Source organism: Lissotriton vulgaris, unplaced genomic scaffold (genome assembly GCF_964263255.1).
Source record: "Lissotriton vulgaris unplaced genomic scaffold, aLisVul1.2 SCAFFOLD_1049, whole genome shotgun sequence".
Lineage (NCBI taxonomy): Eukaryota > Metazoa > Chordata > Amphibia > Caudata > Salamandridae > Lissotriton > Lissotriton vulgaris.
This window is the reverse complement of record NW_028250089.1, coordinates 274,309-293,804: the sequence shown is the minus strand read 5'-3', so window position 1 is coordinate 293,804 and position 19,496 is coordinate 274,309. Positions and strand designations below refer to the sequence as shown.

Sequence of the window (19,496 nt, the reverse complement as noted above, 5' to 3'; positions counted from 1 at the left end):
CATTTTTCAGTGGGCATTACATGTTCCATTTTTAAATTTCATGTTCTGAATACTAGTCCAGCTTCCCTCTTCCAACAGAGCATTACTTCGCATAATGCCTATAGAGTACAGCCTAGTCTTTATACCAGTATTCCTGTTCTTGATTTCTGAAACTCTGTCTATAAATTCTTGTCTTGGTGTTCTCCCGGTCTCCTTGCTGTATTTTCTGTCCTGTATTCTTGTTATTTCTTTCCAATATAGTTCCATTTTTAACACGGTCCACTGTCTGTTGCAGTCCATATCCATTTACAGAGTGACCTCTGGCTTGATCTCCATTCTGATCAGGTAAGGGAAAGGCTTCCATTATTACTATGATTGTTACATCCAGGTCCTCAAGAGTCTTACATGTGTCAGTGTTGTTGTCAGAATCGGTCCACCTTGCACTGTTTCTCTATAAGAGCAAACCTAACTATGACCTCGCGGCATAACTGCTGATAAGAGCAATCTGCTGGTGTCAGCTCAAAGAGGTTCCCTAATCTCCTAAGAATCTATCTACTTGTTATATAATAGTACATCTCTTACTCTCATCAAACCTTGTTCTTGTCTTTCTTTCCTGTCTCCTGTCTCTCTCCTTGTCACTGCTTAGACATCTCCTATCCTCTATAGTACTGTGACCACAGTTATACTTTGAGTAGCCTGATACACTTTGCCCTGTCACCCTACTAAGTGTCACTTCTGGAATCACCTGTCTGTGCCTTCGCTCCCTGACAGATTTAAACATCCAATAATAAACAAATTCATCGGGAAATGTGTGGCATAGTTCGAACCGAAATGTTTGGAAGTAAAAACAACAGGCCTATGTCTAGACATTTAGCTTTCAAACAAACAGCTAACAAAACTAATGACTTTAAAGAGAGCCTCCTGAGAAACAACACATTTCTCTGTGAAGAATGAAGGGCCCGATTAGGATGTTGGGCAGAAAGCCTTCTACCAGCTGTCAGAGGCTTTCTGCCCAACATCATAGGTTTCAGTCCGACCGCCATATTAGGATGACGGCGGTCTGAGCGAAAACTTCGGGTGCCTTCCAAAGCACTTCTGATGGGCTCAAGGAGTCCCTCAGAGTGTCGGAAGACACTATAATTCCCTAATGATGGCAAAGCCAGACTCAGCTCTGCTGTCATAATTATGATTGCAAAAAGAACAATTGATGGACAGAATGCAGACAAATGTCATACTTTCACCCCAGTACAGGGATCTGGGCTTAATTCCATAGTTTTTTTGCTCACCATGCCATTCCAGTTTGGACCAAGCTATAAGCAAATAAATCTTGACCCTGTGCCCCATGGGAACAGTCCAGCTCGAACTGCCAGGCCAGGTCCTCCATGGACTGGAAACAGGCATCCTAGGACCGGTTTCGAGCTTTCAGCCCTCATCAGCCAGGATAACTTGACTCCAGTGGCACGGAGAACAGGGGACCCACGTCTGGGCATACACGTACCACTCGGGGTGACAGAGGCAAAAAGAACAATTGATGGACAGAATGCAGAACAATGTAATACATTCACCCCAGTACAGAGATCTGGGCCTCAATCCATTTTTTGTGCTCACCATGCCATTCCAGTTTGGACCCAGTCATATGCAAATCAGTCTTGACCCTGTGCCCCACGGGAATAGCCCAACCCGAACTGCAAGGCCAGGCCCTCCCTGGACTGGAAACACACATCCTAGGACCGGTTTCGGGTTTCAGCCCTCATCAACCAGGATAGCTTGACTCCAGTGGCATGGAGAGCACAGGCCCCATGTCTGGGCATACCCGTCCCACTCGTGTTAACAAATGCAAAAAGAACAATTGATGGACAGAATGCAGAACAATGTCATACATTCACCCCAGTACAGAGATCTGGGCCTGAATCCATTGTTTTTCTGTTCACCATGCCATTCCAGTTTGGACTCAGCCATATGCAGTTCGAGCTGGACTGTTCCCATGAGGCACAATGTCAAGACTGATTTGCTTAGAGCTGGGTCTGAACTGAGGTGGCGAAGTGAGCTAAAGAATGATGATGGATTCAACCCAGATCTGTGACTGGGGTGAGTGTCTAAAAAGTTTCAGCGCTCCATCCATCCTCTCCTTGTGTTTTCTTTGTTTACCCTAAGTTGGCAGGGTATGCCCAGATGTAGGTCCCTTGCTCACTTTGCCACTGGATTTAAGCTAGCCTTGCTGATGAAGGGTGTTACCCAGAAACCAGTTCCGGGATGCTTGTTTCCAGTTAAGGGAAGACCTGGCTTGGCAGTTAGGGCTGGACTGTTCCCATGAGGCACAGGGTCAAGACTGATTTGCATATAGTTGGGTCTGTACTGAGGTGGCAAAGTGAGCTAAAGAATGATGAAGGATTCAACCCAGATCTGTGACTGAGGGTGAGTGTATGAAAGGTTTCAGCGCTCCGTCTATCATCTCCTTGTGTTTGTGTCGGAATTATGATGGAACTTTCCGACCGCCTTTTCATTTCAGCCTTACCGACATGGAAAGGCTGTTGGAAAGTGGCTTTGGGGTCCCCAAGCAGGGCCCCATTCCCCACTGGCCCTCCGCTATGGAGCCTGGGAGGCACCTATTGTGTCCCCCTAAACATTCCTAATCGTGTGCACCACGCGGTACAGAGATGTTTAAAGACATTCATTTTACAATGGCAGCTTGTGCTGCGGGCCTTTTCTACCCGCAGCACATGCTGCAATTATAAAAAGGATGTTTCTGACTGCCCATAGGGTGGTCTCATTCTAATACTGAGGTCAGAACTGCTGACCTAAGGTCGAGCTGTTCCAGACCGCTAAGGTGTTGGGCTGACGTTAGTTCCCCCAACATCGTAATGGGCCCCATAGTGCTCAGATTTTCTCTGACCCTTCTATGATGTCTGTCGATAGAGTATGTAATCCTGAATCAATGTCTTAGTGTTATTTTGACAGGTTTGCCTGTAGGTTTAAAAGCAGCAGGAGTCAGGCTACACAGGTAGGGTTGAAGTCATGTTTTATTGTAAGATGTGCTGCAGTCCACTGTTGACATTTATGCCACTGGTGTATTTTCCAACGCCCTATAATATGGCCTTCCTGAAAAATTAAGAAGATCACTCAGGAGTTAACTGTTGCCTTCCCGCACTGGAGCACTAGTTCTAGTTGCCTTTCCATGAAGTGCTTAGGCTCTTGTTTTGCCTCTGCCTTATAACTTGCCACCTCGTGCAGGAGCACTTGCTTTTGTGTTTTCGTTTGCCTTGGCTACAGCACTGGAGTGCTTATTGTTTTTTTGGGGTTTTGTTTTATTGCGCAGGAGCGCTTGTGATTTTGTTGTACATTGCGCAGGAGCGCTAGTGACTGTGGCAGCTTTCCTTTTCATTACATTGCGCTGGAGCGCTAGTACTGTGGCGCTTTTCATTTCATTCCACTATTATGGCAGCAGATCCAATGATGTCCACATTTGAGGTAACTTCTGTTTCTGCATGAGTGTGTGTTAGTGATTGGTAGCAGGTTTGGGTACACTGATTGTAACAGAGATTCTCTTGTTTTCCTGTCCAGCTGGTGCCCACGGTTCATCCAAACAGAGGGACGTCCTCTACTACCTTCCTGACATCATCCTACCTTCCACACTTCCATCTTCAACCTAGTTTGTTGTTTGATCTAGAGCGGGGTAAGGTGGGGGCCATAGCTCATGTCGTCTCTGCGAGATCTCTCCGCAAGAAACAGGTAACTTGTGGGGTATCTGACATTAACCAATACAAGAATGTTTCATACTGTTGCCTGTACTATGACCAGCATAAAAATGAGCAAAACATCAAGGTGACCACACCAAAAGAGGCACGTTTTCACAATAACTGAATGTGAAATCTGATTCCCCACTTAATCCATGTTCTCCAGTCTACCACCACTAGTCAATCTTACCTCCTCTTCCAAACCTTCTTCCCATGTCCTAGATCCTATTCCCGCCCAAATGGCTAAAAAACGTACACTCTCCCTAGCCCGCTCTGTTGCAAATCATATATAGCTCTCTAAGAACTGGAGATTTTCCAGAATGCCTGAAAGTCGGCCAAATCACTCCACTATTGAAAAAGCCAGGCTTGGACACCAATGTTCTGAACAACTTCAGCCCCGTCTCCAATCTCCCTCTCCTAGCCAAAATCCTAGAAAGATGCGTCCTCCTATAACTGACTCAACATATGAACAGCATCAACATTCTAGACCCCCCATCAATCAGGCTTCAGAAAAGGCTGTAGCACTGAGACCGTGATCCTCAACTTCATGTACGATATTCACAAGTCACTTGATACAGACCAATGCTGATTACTCATTCCCCTGGACTTATCAGCAGCTTTCGACATGGTTGACCATAATCGACTCATCAAGGTCCTCAAAGAAAGGGTAGGTATTGATGAGATGGGTTTACACTGGTTCTCATCCTTCCTCCACAACCTCACCCAAAGAATAAAAATCAAAAACTTCATGTCTGACCTACATACATCCCATCAGCAAGGATCAGTATTTTCCCCGCAACTCTTCAGCACATATACAAGGAACCCCTCACAAACATACTCAAAAAAGCCAACATCCCTTCCACCTCTATGCAGACGATATCAAGATCTACCTCGAAACCTCCTCCATCGATGACATTCAAAGACTCAACAAAACTCTTAGAGAAGTTCAACACTGGCTGACAATAAATCATCTAAAACTCAACCAAGATAAAACGGAAATACTACTCATTCCTAACAAAGACGAGAACCCCCAAATCCTAGACTGGCTAAAAGCTATGGATGCTCTCAACAGCAATCTCATCCTGGCTGACTCTGTTAAATTGCTAGGAATCACCCTAGACCCAAAACTTGACATGACAAGGCACATTAATAACTCAGCAAAAAGCGCCTTCCTCAACATGAAACTACTCAACAAATTAAAATCCTTCAACCAGCCCAAGGATCTCAAAGAAGGGACTCAATAGCTGGTGCTGTTAAGACTTGATTACAGGAATGCAATCCTCACAGGTACAGCTAAATCACACCTAGCTCCTCTCAGAACAACTCTCAACGCAGCAGCTAGAATGGTCACCGGAGTTAAGAAATACAATCATATTTCACCAGCACTCAGAGAAATAAAATGGTTCCCAGTCGAAATGCGAGCCAGCTTCAGAACTGCCTGCCTAACACACAAAGCCCTGCACACAGGGAAGCCAGAATATCTGGCCTCCAAACTCAAGAAAGCCGGCCAGCCAAGGAACCTCAGGAGCACAAACATGCTACTCCTCATCCCTATGAAAACATGCAAACAAAAAACCACAGCCAGGTCCTTCACTGGGAATGTGCCAAAAATGTGGAACTCCATTTCAGTCCATATCAGGACTACCACCTCCTTTGTAAAATTCAAGTGACAGCTCAAAGACCTCTTCCTCAATCATTCCCTCCCGAACTGATAGCTGTCGTCGAAACTCACAAACCAGCACACTCCTGCTCCCTGCTATCGGGACATTAACTATTTTTCCTCCTCTCCTACATGAGTAGAAGTGCCCTTGTCACCCTTCCCCAAAGGAGACACGATGCAAGTCAACAGACACACAACTTGAATACTACCTGACCCCCTTACATCACTGGGTACATTGCACTGAGACCTGAAATGCACCTTTAGCTTATATGTTTACTTTTGTCTAGATTGTATGTCTCTCGCAGGCCGACTGTTGTGAAGAGCTCCAATACCTTCGGGTCTGGCTAGCGCTATAGAAAACTCCTAAAATAAATAATTAATAAATAAACCACCTTCAAGGAGGTGGTTTGGCGAACATGGAGTAAGTGGAGTACCAGACTTAAAATTTCGTTATCATGATTGTCTTGGTGGTTGCCTTGTTTTAGATCTGGGATAAGCAAGTCAGCATTGGTTATTTCGCCAGGAGTGAATGCTTCCTGAAGGACAAAAGAGCTGGGTGGAAATAAAAAAAAATGATGAATGGCACCAATTGTAAGGTGAAAAAACTGGGAACGGTCATCACAAAGACTCAGAGAAAGAGGAATAGCTCTACGCAGTTGAGTTATTGTGCTCAACACACAAACGCTTTTCAATATAAAAGTCAGGCATATTGACTTTTGAAAATGACTGGTCGACTTATTTGTGACATTACAGAAGTGGACCAACCTTTACTATATCAGTTTAACTCCACACCAAAGGTGGGAGCCTGGTCACAACTGCTAGGCCACATCCTGTCACCATGAGACGACACTCAATGTGCATGATTTTCGGAAATCTGAAGGAGCTGCAAAGCAGTGTTGAGTGCAATATGATAAATGCAAAAATATTCCTTTCTGGGAAGGGTTATGTGGATTTGCATAAGAGGTCCCACTTCTGCAATAGCATAGGTATATTTAAACATTATGGAAGCGCTTCCCACAATGGATTCTAGTGGTTGGCAAGTATTTCCATCATGTGTACTGTTCTCTGTTTTAACCTTTGTATCAGTTTCACCATCATGTTTGTCATGAGATCGTTATGTACACAGGTCTGCCAGTTGGCCTGGTTTAACCTGAGAAAACACCTACACCACGTGGACCAGCATTGGCAGAGAAAATAATCTCTTTCGCCCTTGAACTGAAGATTTCAACTAAGAGTTCTCAAATATATTGAGTAAGAGGACTACATCCAGCAGTGGAGTTTGCATAGGTTAACAATGACAACAAAGAAACAATGAGGCATAACATTTGGGTAGCAGCCAACCGTGTTAATGTTCAACTACTCAATCAATTTGAATTGCGACCTTGTCATGTCCTGTGCAGAAATAAGATCTTTCAAATTAAAATGATCCCGATCTGTAGTTACATCACCTTCCTGTAATAAAAATTGATCCCAGAAAGTGCGTTTAATGCATTGTTCAATGTTGAAATTCACATACCAGCCCATTGGTGGCCTTCAAAATCTCCTCTTCTGTTCTCTTCCTTAAACACTCAATCGTTGCCACTGAACTTCTTGTTTCACAGTTAGACAGGCTAGCAATCATCTACAAGGAGCAAACCAGTGTCATGAAAATTAGCTAAACAGTTGCAACAAAACAAAGCTTGCAAATTATTAGTTTAATATCAAAATACATTTCAGTAAGCTACATGAAATATCCTTGCATCTACCAGAAAACCAATTTCATAAAAAATTGCTAATTGCTTTCAACAAAAGAAAGCTTGCAAATTAATCATTTAGGGCCAGATGTACGACCCTTGTATATTGCGCCTTGCAATTTGCGCTTGATTGCGAGTTGCAAATTGTGGGGCACAATTGACAATGTACTACAGTGTCAGAGACACTGATTGTGATTCCCAATGGGGTGCAAAATGCGAGGCTCATGAATATTAATGAGCCACTCGCAATTTGCGACCCCGTTGGGAATGGCTGGACCTCCCAGGGATGGTGGCCTGCTGGGCTCAGCAGACCACCATGTCTGGGACTACTGAGGTTCCGTGACAATCGTAAGTGGTGTTTTCGACTCGCACGAATATGGTCGAGTCTGGTATCTATGAACCGCAAATGACGAGTTTAGTAAGTGTGCGCAGTTCCGCTGTGCTAACTTAAACCGTTCGTTTGTTATGTGGGTTTCTCATCTGTACCCACGGGTTCCAACTTAGATACGGCATCCATTTTGTCTCTTGCCCTCAAGTAGCCAGCGAACGGACGATGTCCGCTTCGCGACCCTGGGACTCCCAAGATATTTGCGGAAGACACATGTCCTTTGAAAGTGTCTTTATGACGAGGGGGATGATACTGTAAGGCAGATGGCCCCGCTCGAGGCTCATCTCGCCGTGCCGGTTTATTGTCTCAGCCGTGCATCTCATTAGGCACGTCCCTTTGATGCCTGTATCTCGTGTTTCCCGATACCTCCCCTTTTACACCCTTTCCGATCTCCCCACTGTCTCCGTCTTCCTCTGCACCTGTCCTTGTTCCTATTTCGATCTGTTTTACTGCCGATTGGAATGCACTAATGTTGGGAAGATGGGTTTTTACAGTTGGGAACCGCCAAATGTTTCCGCACTTATGTTCCGGACCTCATGTGTATCAAAGTGACCAAAGCGACCCCTCTGGGGGATAATGGTGGGAACCGGGTTGTAAACCTTTGTGTATCATGTTGTCCTATGGGTAAAAACTGTATAAAAGGAGCGATCCACAGAACCAATTTGAAGCAGTCTCCCCAAGTTGCACGAGTTGTACTTGTCGTGATATCTGTGTTCCCTGCAGCAAATAAACCTTGAATCTTGGACGCCGAAGGAAGTGTCCCGTGTCTCTGTCATTTGTACGCCGGAGCAGGTTACCCACGAAGGTTTCAGGTGTTGTGCCCTGGCACCGCTGGGTCTTAAAGAACCCAGTCCTTCAGTTGGCGCCCCACGTGGGGCTGCATCAGTGGTACCGGTCCAAGCCCGACGATCGTGAGGAACTTCGTGTGAAATCTCCGAGGGAAGGTGCACTCCGCTTCATCGATCCTGTTGTCGAAATAAGTGGCCCGAAGACTTTTCCCGCGAAGATTCCCGCCTCCTGACGGCTGCGACGGACTGCTGCCCTGACTGTAGACCTGTTTTGGCGCCTGGCGTAGACCTTGGTATAGCGAGACGATTGACGGGCCTTCCTGGAGACGCCATCGATCTTTGAGTTAAGTATTTATGGGTCGCTCCCAGAGTTCTTGGTTGTTGACACTTTAGCGAGTGTTCTTGTTGTTAACGCTGTGTGAGTGTTTTTGTCGGTGACACTTTGCTAGCGTACTTTGTTGTGTTGTTTGACGACTGCAGCCGCCAAAAACCGAGGGTTTTGTTCTTTGCTGGGACTTGGTAAATCCCGTAACCCTTGAAGTTTGTGAAACTCGGCTAGTGTGCAAGATGCCTGGTCGCAGTACTTTGTTTAGTTGTTTCAGACCTTGTGGTACGGATTCCCGACTGGAGGACTCGTGTCCGATACCTCCGGTTGGAACTCCCACGTATGAACTGTATAGCAAACATGGGCTAGGCCCGATTACTTTTAATGAATACTGGATCAAATATACGAAGAAAGATGGTGACCTTCGCTGGCCACCACATGGTAGCTTCGAGGCCCCGATCTTAGATAATCTAGAGGTTAAATTGTTCGCGAAAAAGTCAAGGCCGGCCATGTTTGATGCCTTTCGGTTGTGGCGTAAAGAAGCCCGACAGAAAGAAATCAGACAGACTAAACGAAATCAGCGAGATAGTGCTGGTACCATTGTAAAGAAAGCAGAGCAGTTCCAGCATGATAAGGAGGTTAGGGAAAAGGAAGTGTTTGACAGATTACAGCGTATGACTATAGATAAATGCTATCCTACTTTGCCTACGGAGTCGGAAAAGAAGGATGAGGCAGTTGAGGATCCTTTGATGTCCTATCTTATGAAATCGCCACCTCCGTACGTACAGGGTACCACAGCCCCTGTGATTCCCCCTGTACCTGTTCCTGCACCTATTCTTCCTCCGCCTGTTCCTCAACCTGCACCCGCCCGTCCGACTGTTCCTGCTCCTTCGTCTGTTGCTATTCCTACTGCTCCTCCGCTTCCACATACTCCTGCTCACGCTACTGCTCCTGCTCTGTTAACCCCTGCTGTTGTTTCTGTTTCTACTCCTTCACTTGTTAGTTCTGTGTCCTATACTTCTCCCTCTACTCGTAGTCGTAATTCTCCTCTTGCGGCTAGCTTCTTTCATTCACTCGGACCTGTTCTTGGGTCCGCTGGTTCAGATGGTCCTCAGAGACGTAGTCAGCTTCCTGGTAATAGGGAACGTGCTTCGCTATATAATATGGCGATGGGTTGGATGACGCACCCCCTTAGAAATCCACCACGCGTTGTGCTCGACACGTTTTGTCAGTTCAATATACCAACCCAAAGATTTGTGTTCGAGGAAATGTGTAAGGTTCTTCGTGATCAGATATCGGCCGACGCACCTGACGAGGTGCTGACCGCGTTGTCTGATTTACAGCTTCAGTTCTCGACTGGACTGATAGTGGATACTAATGTTCGACGTGCTGTTGAACGGTTGCTATCTTTTCGTCCCACTCCTATACCTCAAGCCTTGTTTGTCGAGGATGTCGAAAGACAGACAGATGAGTTTGGTCAGTATCCTATGCGGGAAGTTCCGCCAGTTTGGATGCCAGGTAATCCTGCAGCTAACCCTCCGATCCCGCCGTTTTTCCAGAGGGTATGGATACATCTCCCATGGAAAAGATCGGAAGTGTTACAGGTGAAGCAATCTTTGCCTGACCCTCGCAAGAATCCTGCAGGGTATTACAAAGAATTATCGCAGCTCGTAGATGCTACGGTAATGAATCTTGCCGATATCGATATGTTGTTCGGCAATGTCGTACCGCAACCGGTATGGGCTAAGATTCGCCAAGAAAATCATGCAAACGAATTAGGTGGTGCTTGGGCTGCCATTGTAGCGGCGGATGCTCGACAAGTTGGTGGTGCTAAACCCGAGCAGCTGATTACTGCCCTTCCTCAAAGAATTATAACATTAATGAAAACTCTTATGCCCGCTATGAGGGTAAATTGGGACAAATTGTCAGCGTGTAAGCAAAAGAAGGACGAGAGTGTTTCCGACTTCTTTACGAGGTTCGAGGAGGCATTCATCGACCATAGTGGTCAGGATATGAGCACTGAAGGTGGTCAAAGGTTGTTCGTGGATAAATTTGTTTCGAACTTATTGCCCGATTTGAGCAATAAATTAAAGAATTCGGAAAGTGCATGGGCCGTTTCTACCTCAGCTCAGATATTGGCTACGGCACAATATTATGAGAACAGAGAGAAAGAAGAGAGCGACCGTGCTGATAAAAAGACGAAAGAACTAAAAACTAAAGTGCTGCTTCAGCAAGCGTATCCCCCACGTTCAAATCAGAATAATTCGCAACAGAATAGATTGCAGCCGCAATCGAACCGATCTCAAACTCGTAATGACTCCTCTTCCCAAAGATCTTCGTTAGGGTACAATCAATGTGCTTATTGTAGACAAGAGGGTCATATTAAATTCAATTGTCCTGTTCTAAATGAACGTAATAGTGGTAACTCGTCTAGAGGAGGTCGTGGTGGTTCACAGCAGGCATCACGTGGTAGAGGTCGTGGTGCTCAGAACGATCGCTCAGATAACTCATCAAATTCCGATAATTGTTTCGATCAACGTGGTTCGTCGCAAGGACGATCTGCGCAGTACAATGTAGACGATTATTACGTCGATCAGGGAACTGACGGCAGTAATTACTAGGACAGCCAAAGACAAGGAGAGGGAGTGGTATCAGTTCCGGTTGATCAGAGAGGGCCTTACGTCGCAGTTGCTACATCGGGCGTCGTTGAGCCTTTTCTGTTGGACACTGGTGCAGCGAAAAGTTCCATTAAGCATTCGAAACTCCCTGGCGCACCTTTGTCTGGCTTAACAAATGTTTCCGTTGGATTCTCTGGCGCCCCCGTTAGCAATCCAGTTTCGCGCCCTTTGCCCCTTAAAATTGGGCCACGTGAGCTAGAAGCTCCGTTGATTCTAACCACGGGTTGTGGTGAAAATCTTTTGGGCCTGGATTTGCTTAAACGTTTGTATGCGACTTTGTATTGTTCTCCTACGGGTGTAAAGCTTACGTTAGGAGAGAGGGTTGTCTCTCCCATGTACTTGTCTCTCGATAAGCTCCCACCGGAATTGAGTTCTCTTCCTGCGTCTTTGTGGGCAACGGGTCCAAATGATGTGGGCCTACTTGATATCTCACCATATGTTGTTCAGTTGAAATCTAATGTGCGATTGCCACGAATTCCCCAATATCGTATCTCCCTTGATGGTGAACGAGCACTGTTAGCGATCATTTATGATCTGATCGAGAAGGATGTCATTGAAGAGACTAGGGGAAACGTGTGCCACAGCCCTGTACTGCCCATTCTAAAACGTACTGATCCTTCGAAACCGCCTGTTTATCGCTTTGTTATCGATCTACGGGAGGTGAATAAAATTGTGGTTCCTCAATTCCCTGTTGTGCCTGACATCACGGCGCTACTGACTCTGATTCCAGCTTCTGCATCGTGGTTTTCGGTGATCGACTTGAAAAATGCGTTTTTCAGCATCCCGATTGCCGAGGAAAGCAGAGACCTTTTCGGTTTCTCTCTTGGTGGACGCAGCTTCCGGTTCAAACGCGCTCCTCAGGGCTACTGTGAAAGTCCATCGATTTACAGTCAAGCCTTGAAGGGTCAACTGGATGCGTTTAGGTTGCCGGTCGGTGCGGCCTTAATCCAATACGTCGACGACTTATTGGTAGCTGCTGATACTCAGGACATTTGCAAAATTGCTACGGTGTCGCTGCTGCAACATCTCTGTGAGTTGAATCATAAGGTGTCCCCTTCTAAACTCCAATATTGTTGTCAAGAAGTAACCTATCTAGGTCACTTATTGTCAAAGGAGGGAAGGAGGTTGACCCCAGAGAGAATTGCAGCAATTGCACGCATGGCTGTGCCAACAACCCAAAGAGATGTGCGTGCTTTTCTAGGTATCACGTCGTACTGCAGGCAATGGATTCCTAATTTTTCATTGCTGGCGAAACCATTAGTGGCTCTTACGTGCAAGGATGTTTCGACTCCTTTACCATGGACGGAAGAATGTCAGAAAAGTTTTTCTGAACTGCGTGATTCATTGTGTTCGGCTCCTGTGTTGGGTACTCCCGACTACAGCAAGCCGTTTACATTATATGTTCACGAGAGAGAAGGTTGTGCTTTGAGTGTCTTAACGCAACCTTTTGGTGGTAAGCAACGTCCATGTGCATATTTTTCCTCGACTTTGGACCCGGTAGCTAGAGCATTGCCGAGTTGTTTACGAGCAACAGCGGCAGCCGCGGTCTCCATCCGACAATCAGCAGGATTGGTCATGGATAATATGCTTACGGTGATGGTTCCGCATGCAGTCGATACTCTTTTGAATCGGACGAAAACTCAGCACTTGACGAGTGCGAGGTTGTCTGGTTACGAGCTGACGCTGTTGGCAAGCCACATTCAAATAAAACGTTGTAATGTTCTGAACCCGGCAACTTTGTTACCAATTAGCACAGAGTCAAATGAAGTAGCAGAACATGATTGTTACTTGAGGACCGAAGAAGAAACAAAAGGTCGAGTGGACCTTAAAAATACCCCATTGGACGATCCGGATGGTACATTGTATGTGGATGGGTCATGCTTTAAGTTGCCGAATGGCGATGTGACTACTGCTTATGCTGTTGTAACGTTGAATACTGTTGTTGAGACTGCAAGAGTAAATCAGAATTCTGCCCAAGCTGCAGAGCTGATTGCTCTGACTATAGCGTGTGTGTTAGCGAAAGGGAAACGTGTGAATGTGTTTACCGACAGCCAATATGCATTTGGCGTCGCACATAGTTTTGGACGATTGTGGAGAGAGAGAGGTTTCTTGACGTCGCATGGTACGAAGATTCAGCATGGACAGCTTGTGAATGATCTCTTGGATGCCCTGACGTTGCCTAAGCAAGTAGCGATTGTTAAATGTAGTGCGCATCGTAAGGTGACGGATGATGTTGGTCGTGGTAATGCGTTTGCGGATGAAACTGCTAAGGAGACTGCCCGGAACCTTAGCACTCGAATGTATGTGACGAGTTCGGTTAGGTGGCCTACAGAATCGAGTATGTGTGAGGACACTATCGAGAGTGTGAAAGCAATTCAGAATGAGGCCACCGACGCTGAAAAGACGAAGTGGAAAGAAAGTACGGGAAAGTTGGATGCGAATGGTTGTTGGATTGATTTGTCTGATCAGAAGAGATGGATGTTACCGGATGCGTATGTGCTGGCCGTTGTGACTATGGCGCATGGGTTAGCACATATTAGTTCAAAAGGTATTTGCAAATTGTTGTCTCCTGTGTGGAAGAATGATGGTATCACGAAATGTGCTGAATGTCTGGTGAAGAATTGTATGGTGTGTATGATGTACAATCCTGGCAAAGGAACCCCAACTCCTCCTGGCAGTTTTGCTCCCCCTTCATGCCCCTTTGAGGTGATTCAATTGGACTTTATCCATATGGAGCGATGCAATAACCTGAAATACGTTTTAGTTGTGGTTTGCGCATTCTCCCGATGGATCGAGGCTTATCCTCTCAAAGACAATACTGCTTTGTCTACTGCGAAAATCCTACTGAAGGAATACTTTCCTCGGTATGGAATGCCTAGAGTCGTGTGGTCAGATAACGGAAGTGAGTTTGTGGGTAGTGTGATGAAGAGTGTGTGTAAGGGCCTTGGAATTAATCAGAAATTCCACAGCGCCAATCATCCCCAGTCAGCTGGTTTGGTTGAAGGGTATAACGGCACCCTTAAACTAAAGCTAGCGAAGATTCAGGCTACGACTGGTCTTTCGTGGCCTGACGCTTTACCTTTAGCATTACTGTCAACTAGGGCGACTGTACACTCCCGAGTAGGGCTTAGTCCCTATGAAATAGTGTTCGGTCGTCCCGCAAATGTGTGGGGGGTTCCTAGGCCAGGTATTTTCTGTGATCTTGAGTACCCAATGTTGATCGATTATCTTCATGACTTGACTGCTAAACTGAGGTTAATTCACCAACAGGTTCACGAAGCATTGCCGACGCAGACGGAGGGTCCAGGCCACCAGCTCCAGCCCGGAGATTGGGTGGTGACGCGGAACTTTTCGCGCAAGAACAACTTGGACCCGAGGTTTACCGGACCCTATCAGGTCCTCCTTGCCACGAGAACTGCAGTTCGTCTTGAGGGGCGGAAGAATTGGGTGCACGCCACCCACACCAAAAAAGTCCCCATCCCGTTGCCAGCAGACTCGTGGGTGAGGAAAGGCATTGCATCAACTGAAACCGAAGTATTGCCGGCGTTTGTACCTTTTAGCGACGCACAGCCTGTCGGAGAATCCTCAGTGCAGCAGAGAGACACTGTCGAACAATTGTCAGCAAAAGACTCAAGACCAAAACATTCAGCTGATCAACAGGACGCTGTCCCTTCAACGGATCCTTTGTTTGACGAGCAGACACGTCCTGGGAAAACCCGATACTTTTTGCGATCTAGCACTAAAGACTAATAAAAGATCCTGCTTTGCTGTATTGACAACTGCATTATCCCGTTTTCCGTGATCAGTTTTGAACATTCGTGCCATTGTAATTATTTTGTATATATTCATTGAGCTCTATTTCTTACACTTTTTGCTTCTACAGCTGAGAGACATTGTTTTGCATATATATTGTGCATTAAAGGCCGTAGGGCCGCGCGCGTACTTCCTTCTGGATAGTAGGTCTTGACGCTAGGTTAAAGGCCGTCGGTTCCTGGGAACTCCTAGGGATTGACTATTGCTACACAGAACGAAGTGCGTCAAGAAACGTTGCGGACGGTCGTAGGGAATGGCATTCTCGAAGCTGAATGATTTGGAGGGAGCTCAGGCTCATAGATTCAAGCTGCAGCAACTCAGTCGTACCAAATGTTTCATATTCCAACTATTTGTATTGTTTTTGACTGCTTCTGTATTATTGGCGGGTGGGGTGTATTACACGATGTCTTACTTCTTACCTTCTGCTACACCTACTCCTACTCTTGACCCTAAACTTACCTCCACTGTTTCTCCTCATTCCTTTCATATGTTACCCGAACACGAACAGGCTAGACGTGTAGAATTCCGCAACAATTCCTTTATTCAGCTCCTTCATCAGCATCAGTTAGTGGTTAACACTACTAATTGTTGGGTGTGTGGGCTGATGCCACATACTACGGATATCGGAATTCCATTTCTGGTGTTACCGTATAGCTCCCAAGGGTCTGCTCGAGCATTTCAGACAATGTTTCGAAGCGCACTGGGTTTCCACCCCATTCGGGAACCACGTTCTCCCTACTCTGGTCCTACCTCGTATCAAAAACCTTTGTCGATAGCAATAGAGGATTTAGATAGCGATATCTATGATCCCTCGCTTATTCTCGAGGAGGAGGTACAAGCCTATAGGGTCCTAAGTAGAGGTGAATATAGTGTGTTCACCAGCGAAAAGCAGCTTAAAAGCTCGCCTCCAATATGGGTCGTACCCCACACTGGTAATTTTTGTCTTATGGGTCGTGGCCGAAGATCGCAAGCCCGACTTGGAGCAAGTGCTTGCACTGAAAATTACATTCTGCCGATGTTCTCGTCCCCTGTGTTTCTGGCTGCCAAGGGTACATACTTTATCTGTTATGATCGTGCATACGCATGGTTGCCCGCTGACTTCATGGGCTCATGTTTCATTGCAAATTTGTTGCCTCCGACGTTCACTGTAGATGCCGATTATCATAAGACTAGAGTTGTGCGAGGCGTAATTAGCGAAGAGGATACTGCCGGTCAAGAGGCAGGAGACTTTTTCAAGGGTTTCCTCCCGTTTTGGGGACCTATGGTTAATAGTAGGAACCTGAGACAGTTGACTCGAGTGGTAGAATCGACAGCTAATATTACTGCCAGTGCCCTTGGTAATATCACCACTGAACTTCAGGCGGATAGACTTATGACGTTACAAAACCGTATGGTTTTAGATGTCATCTTAGCAGATCGAGGTGGGGTATGTAAGGTGATCCATTCGAGCTGCTGCATTTTCATTCCAGATAACGCTCCAACTGTCTATCAAGCCATCTCGAGGTTGCATAAGATCTCCGAATCCATACACGTGGATGTAGGGGATTGGACGCTACTTGGATGGTTTTGGGGCCTGATGTCGACTTGGGGTTGGAAGATTCTGATGATCATCGGAGTCGTTGTGGTGTTCCTGTTCACGTGTTGCCTTTGTGTGCAGTGTGGTCCTGCCTTATGTGGCCTCTGTGCTACAACGTGTATGAGACAGCCACCTGTTACCAAGGGGACTCGGTTGGACAGAGCTATGCTACAGCAACATCTCGATGGTCTGATGAATATCGAATATGATTCCGACTAGTGCTTGCCTACATGAGGGCAAAAGGAGCGTCTGAGGTTCCGTGACAATCGTAAGTGGTGTTTTCGACTCGCACGAATATGGTCGAGTCTGGTATCTATGAACCGCAAATGACGAGTTTAGTAAGTGTGCGCAGTTCCGCTGTGCTAACTTAAACCGTTCGCTTGTTATGTGGGTTTCTCATCTGTACCCACGGGTTCCATCTTAGATACGGCATCCATTTTGTCTCTTGCCCTCAAGTAGCCAGCGAACGGACGATGTCCGCTTCGCGACCCTGGGACTCCCAAGATATTTGCGGAAGACACATGTCCTTTGAAAGTGTCTTTATGACGAGGGGGATGATACTGTAAGGCAGATGGCCCCGCTCGAGGCTCATCTCGCCGTGCCGGTTTATTGTCTCAGCCGTGCATCTCATTAGGCACGTCCCTTTGATGCCTGTATCTCGTGTTTCCCGATACCTCCCCTTTTACACCCTTTCCGATCTCCCCACTGTCTCCGTCTTCCTCTGCACCTGTCCTTGTTCCTATTTCGATCTGTTTTACTGCCGATTGGAATGCACTAATGTTGGGAAGATGGGTTTTTACAGTTGGGAACCGCCAAATGTTTCCGCACTTATGTTCCGGACCTCATGTGTATCAAAGTGACCAAAGCGACCCCTCTGGGGGATAATGGTGGGAACCGGGTTGTAAACCTTTGTGTATCATGTTGTCCTATGGGTAAAAACTGTATAAAAGGAGCGATCCACAGAACCAATTTGAAGCAGTCTCCCCAAGTTGCACGAGTTGTACTTGTCGTGATATCTGTGTTCCCTGCAGCAAATAAACCTTGAATCTTTGACGCCGAAGGAAGTGTCCCGTGTCTCTGTCATTCGTACGCCGGAGCAGGTTACCCACGAAGGTTTCAGGTGTTGTGCCCTGGCACCGCTGGGTCTTAAAGAACCCAGTCCTTCACTACTTTTCAATAAAGCAGTTTTTTTTAAAACTGCAGCCCATTTTCCTTAAAGGAAAACGAGATGCATTGAAAAAGGAAGAATGAAACGTTTCTGTTTCCTTTTTTAAGGGCAGGCAGTGGCCCCTGTGACCACTGCCTGCCCCTAAAAAACATTTTCCCCTGAGTGGACCCCTTCCCTTTTTCAAGTGCATTATCACCCTCTTGAAGAGAGTGGTCATTTGCGAGTGTTTTGCAATTACGGTTGCAAACCATTCATACATGGCTTTGGGGTAGCTATTAGGAAAGGAACGCCCCTTCCTGATAACGACTCGCAAATCCAAAATAACGATTCACAAATAAATTGCAACTCGCTATTTTGGAATTGTACATGACCCTTTGACATTTTGCATGCACAAACGGGTCGCAAGCCCGTTTGTGCATGCAAAATAGGGTCGTACATCTGGCCCTTAATATCAAAATGCATTTGAGTAAGCCACATGGCATATCCTTGCTAGCAACTGCATTTGTTCCACGGTAGTCACAAATGAAGGTGCATACAAATGGGGAATATTCAATATATTTGCTCCCTGGGCATCACCTTCAAATACTCTATCAAAAAAATCCTCAAGCTTAAATCAAGACAATCAACACCAACATTAACTTTTAAGGATCATAAAATCAAAGTCAAAGTCAGAAAGTCTTGTATAGCGCAAAAATCACCGTTAGGTCTCAAGGTGCTTGCAGACCATTCCACTATCTGGGTTCTATCTCATTTCATTTAGAGAACAGCCATGTTTTTAATTCTCTACAAAAACGTCGGTCTGGAATGGACGTGAGATGGGGCAGGAGCTGATTCCAGAGGTGGGGGGCAAGATAAGAAAAAGAGCGGCCTCCGTTATGCACAGTGCAAACCGGCAGAGGAATTAAGAGAGGTTTGGAGCTGGATCTCAGGGTTCTGGCGGGCTGGTATTTTATCCGTTTTTTTTTCAAGATAATCAGGGCAGTGTCATAGAAGCTTTTATGTGTTAAGCACAGGATTGTATACTCCCCTCTCTTCCTAATTGGAAGCCAATGAAGGAGTTTCAGGTTGGGACCAGATGGCGATCTAGAAGGCAAGTCCAAAATTAGTCTGGCTGCAGTGTTCTGCAGAATCTGTAGTTTGGAGAAAAGATCTTCGTTTATAGAGGCCAATAAGGCATTTCCATAGTCCATGCGATTTACAATAAGGCCCTGCACCAGTGGCTTCCGGGTTTCAATTGGTAGCCACTTGAAGATTTTTCTTAATTTCCATAGGATGGCATAGCAGTTGCCCAGTACTCGATTCACATGGGCTTTCATGGAAAGCTTATTGTCAATGGTAATTCCCAAATTGTAGATGGTTTGTTTTGGAGATGGACAGGGAAAGAGTGTCTGGGGCCACCAGCTGCTTGACCAGTGATCTTCGGCCCTGCCGAACAAAATCATCTCGGTTTTGCTATTATTTAACTGTCATTTATTTTGGCCAATTCAGCTGTCAATGTGGGTCATACAGTTTTTAAACCGGATCATTGTGTCTGTAGGGTCAGGGCCAAATGTGATCAGCAGCTGGGTATCGTCTGCATACGAGACAGGCTCAAACCCGTAGGACCTGATTATCTTGGCCAATGGGGAGACACACAGATTAAAGAGCATAGGGC

The 19,496-nt window shown here is 46.1% G+C and overlaps 1 protein-coding gene across 1 annotated transcript in view; it reads right to left on the bottom strand.

Annotated features, from left to right (window-relative positions):
* Positions 1-19,496, bottom strand: part of LOC147663375 (cocaine esterase-like) — a 513,967-nt gene that overhangs the window by 261,969 nt on the left and 232,502 nt on the right. The window contains exon 8 of the mRNA XM_086950486.1: positions 6,890-6,994. Coding sequence (XP_086806612.1) covers positions 6,890-6,994 — 105 coding nt within the window. The remainder of the gene's footprint in view (positions 1-6,889; positions 6,995-19,496) is intronic.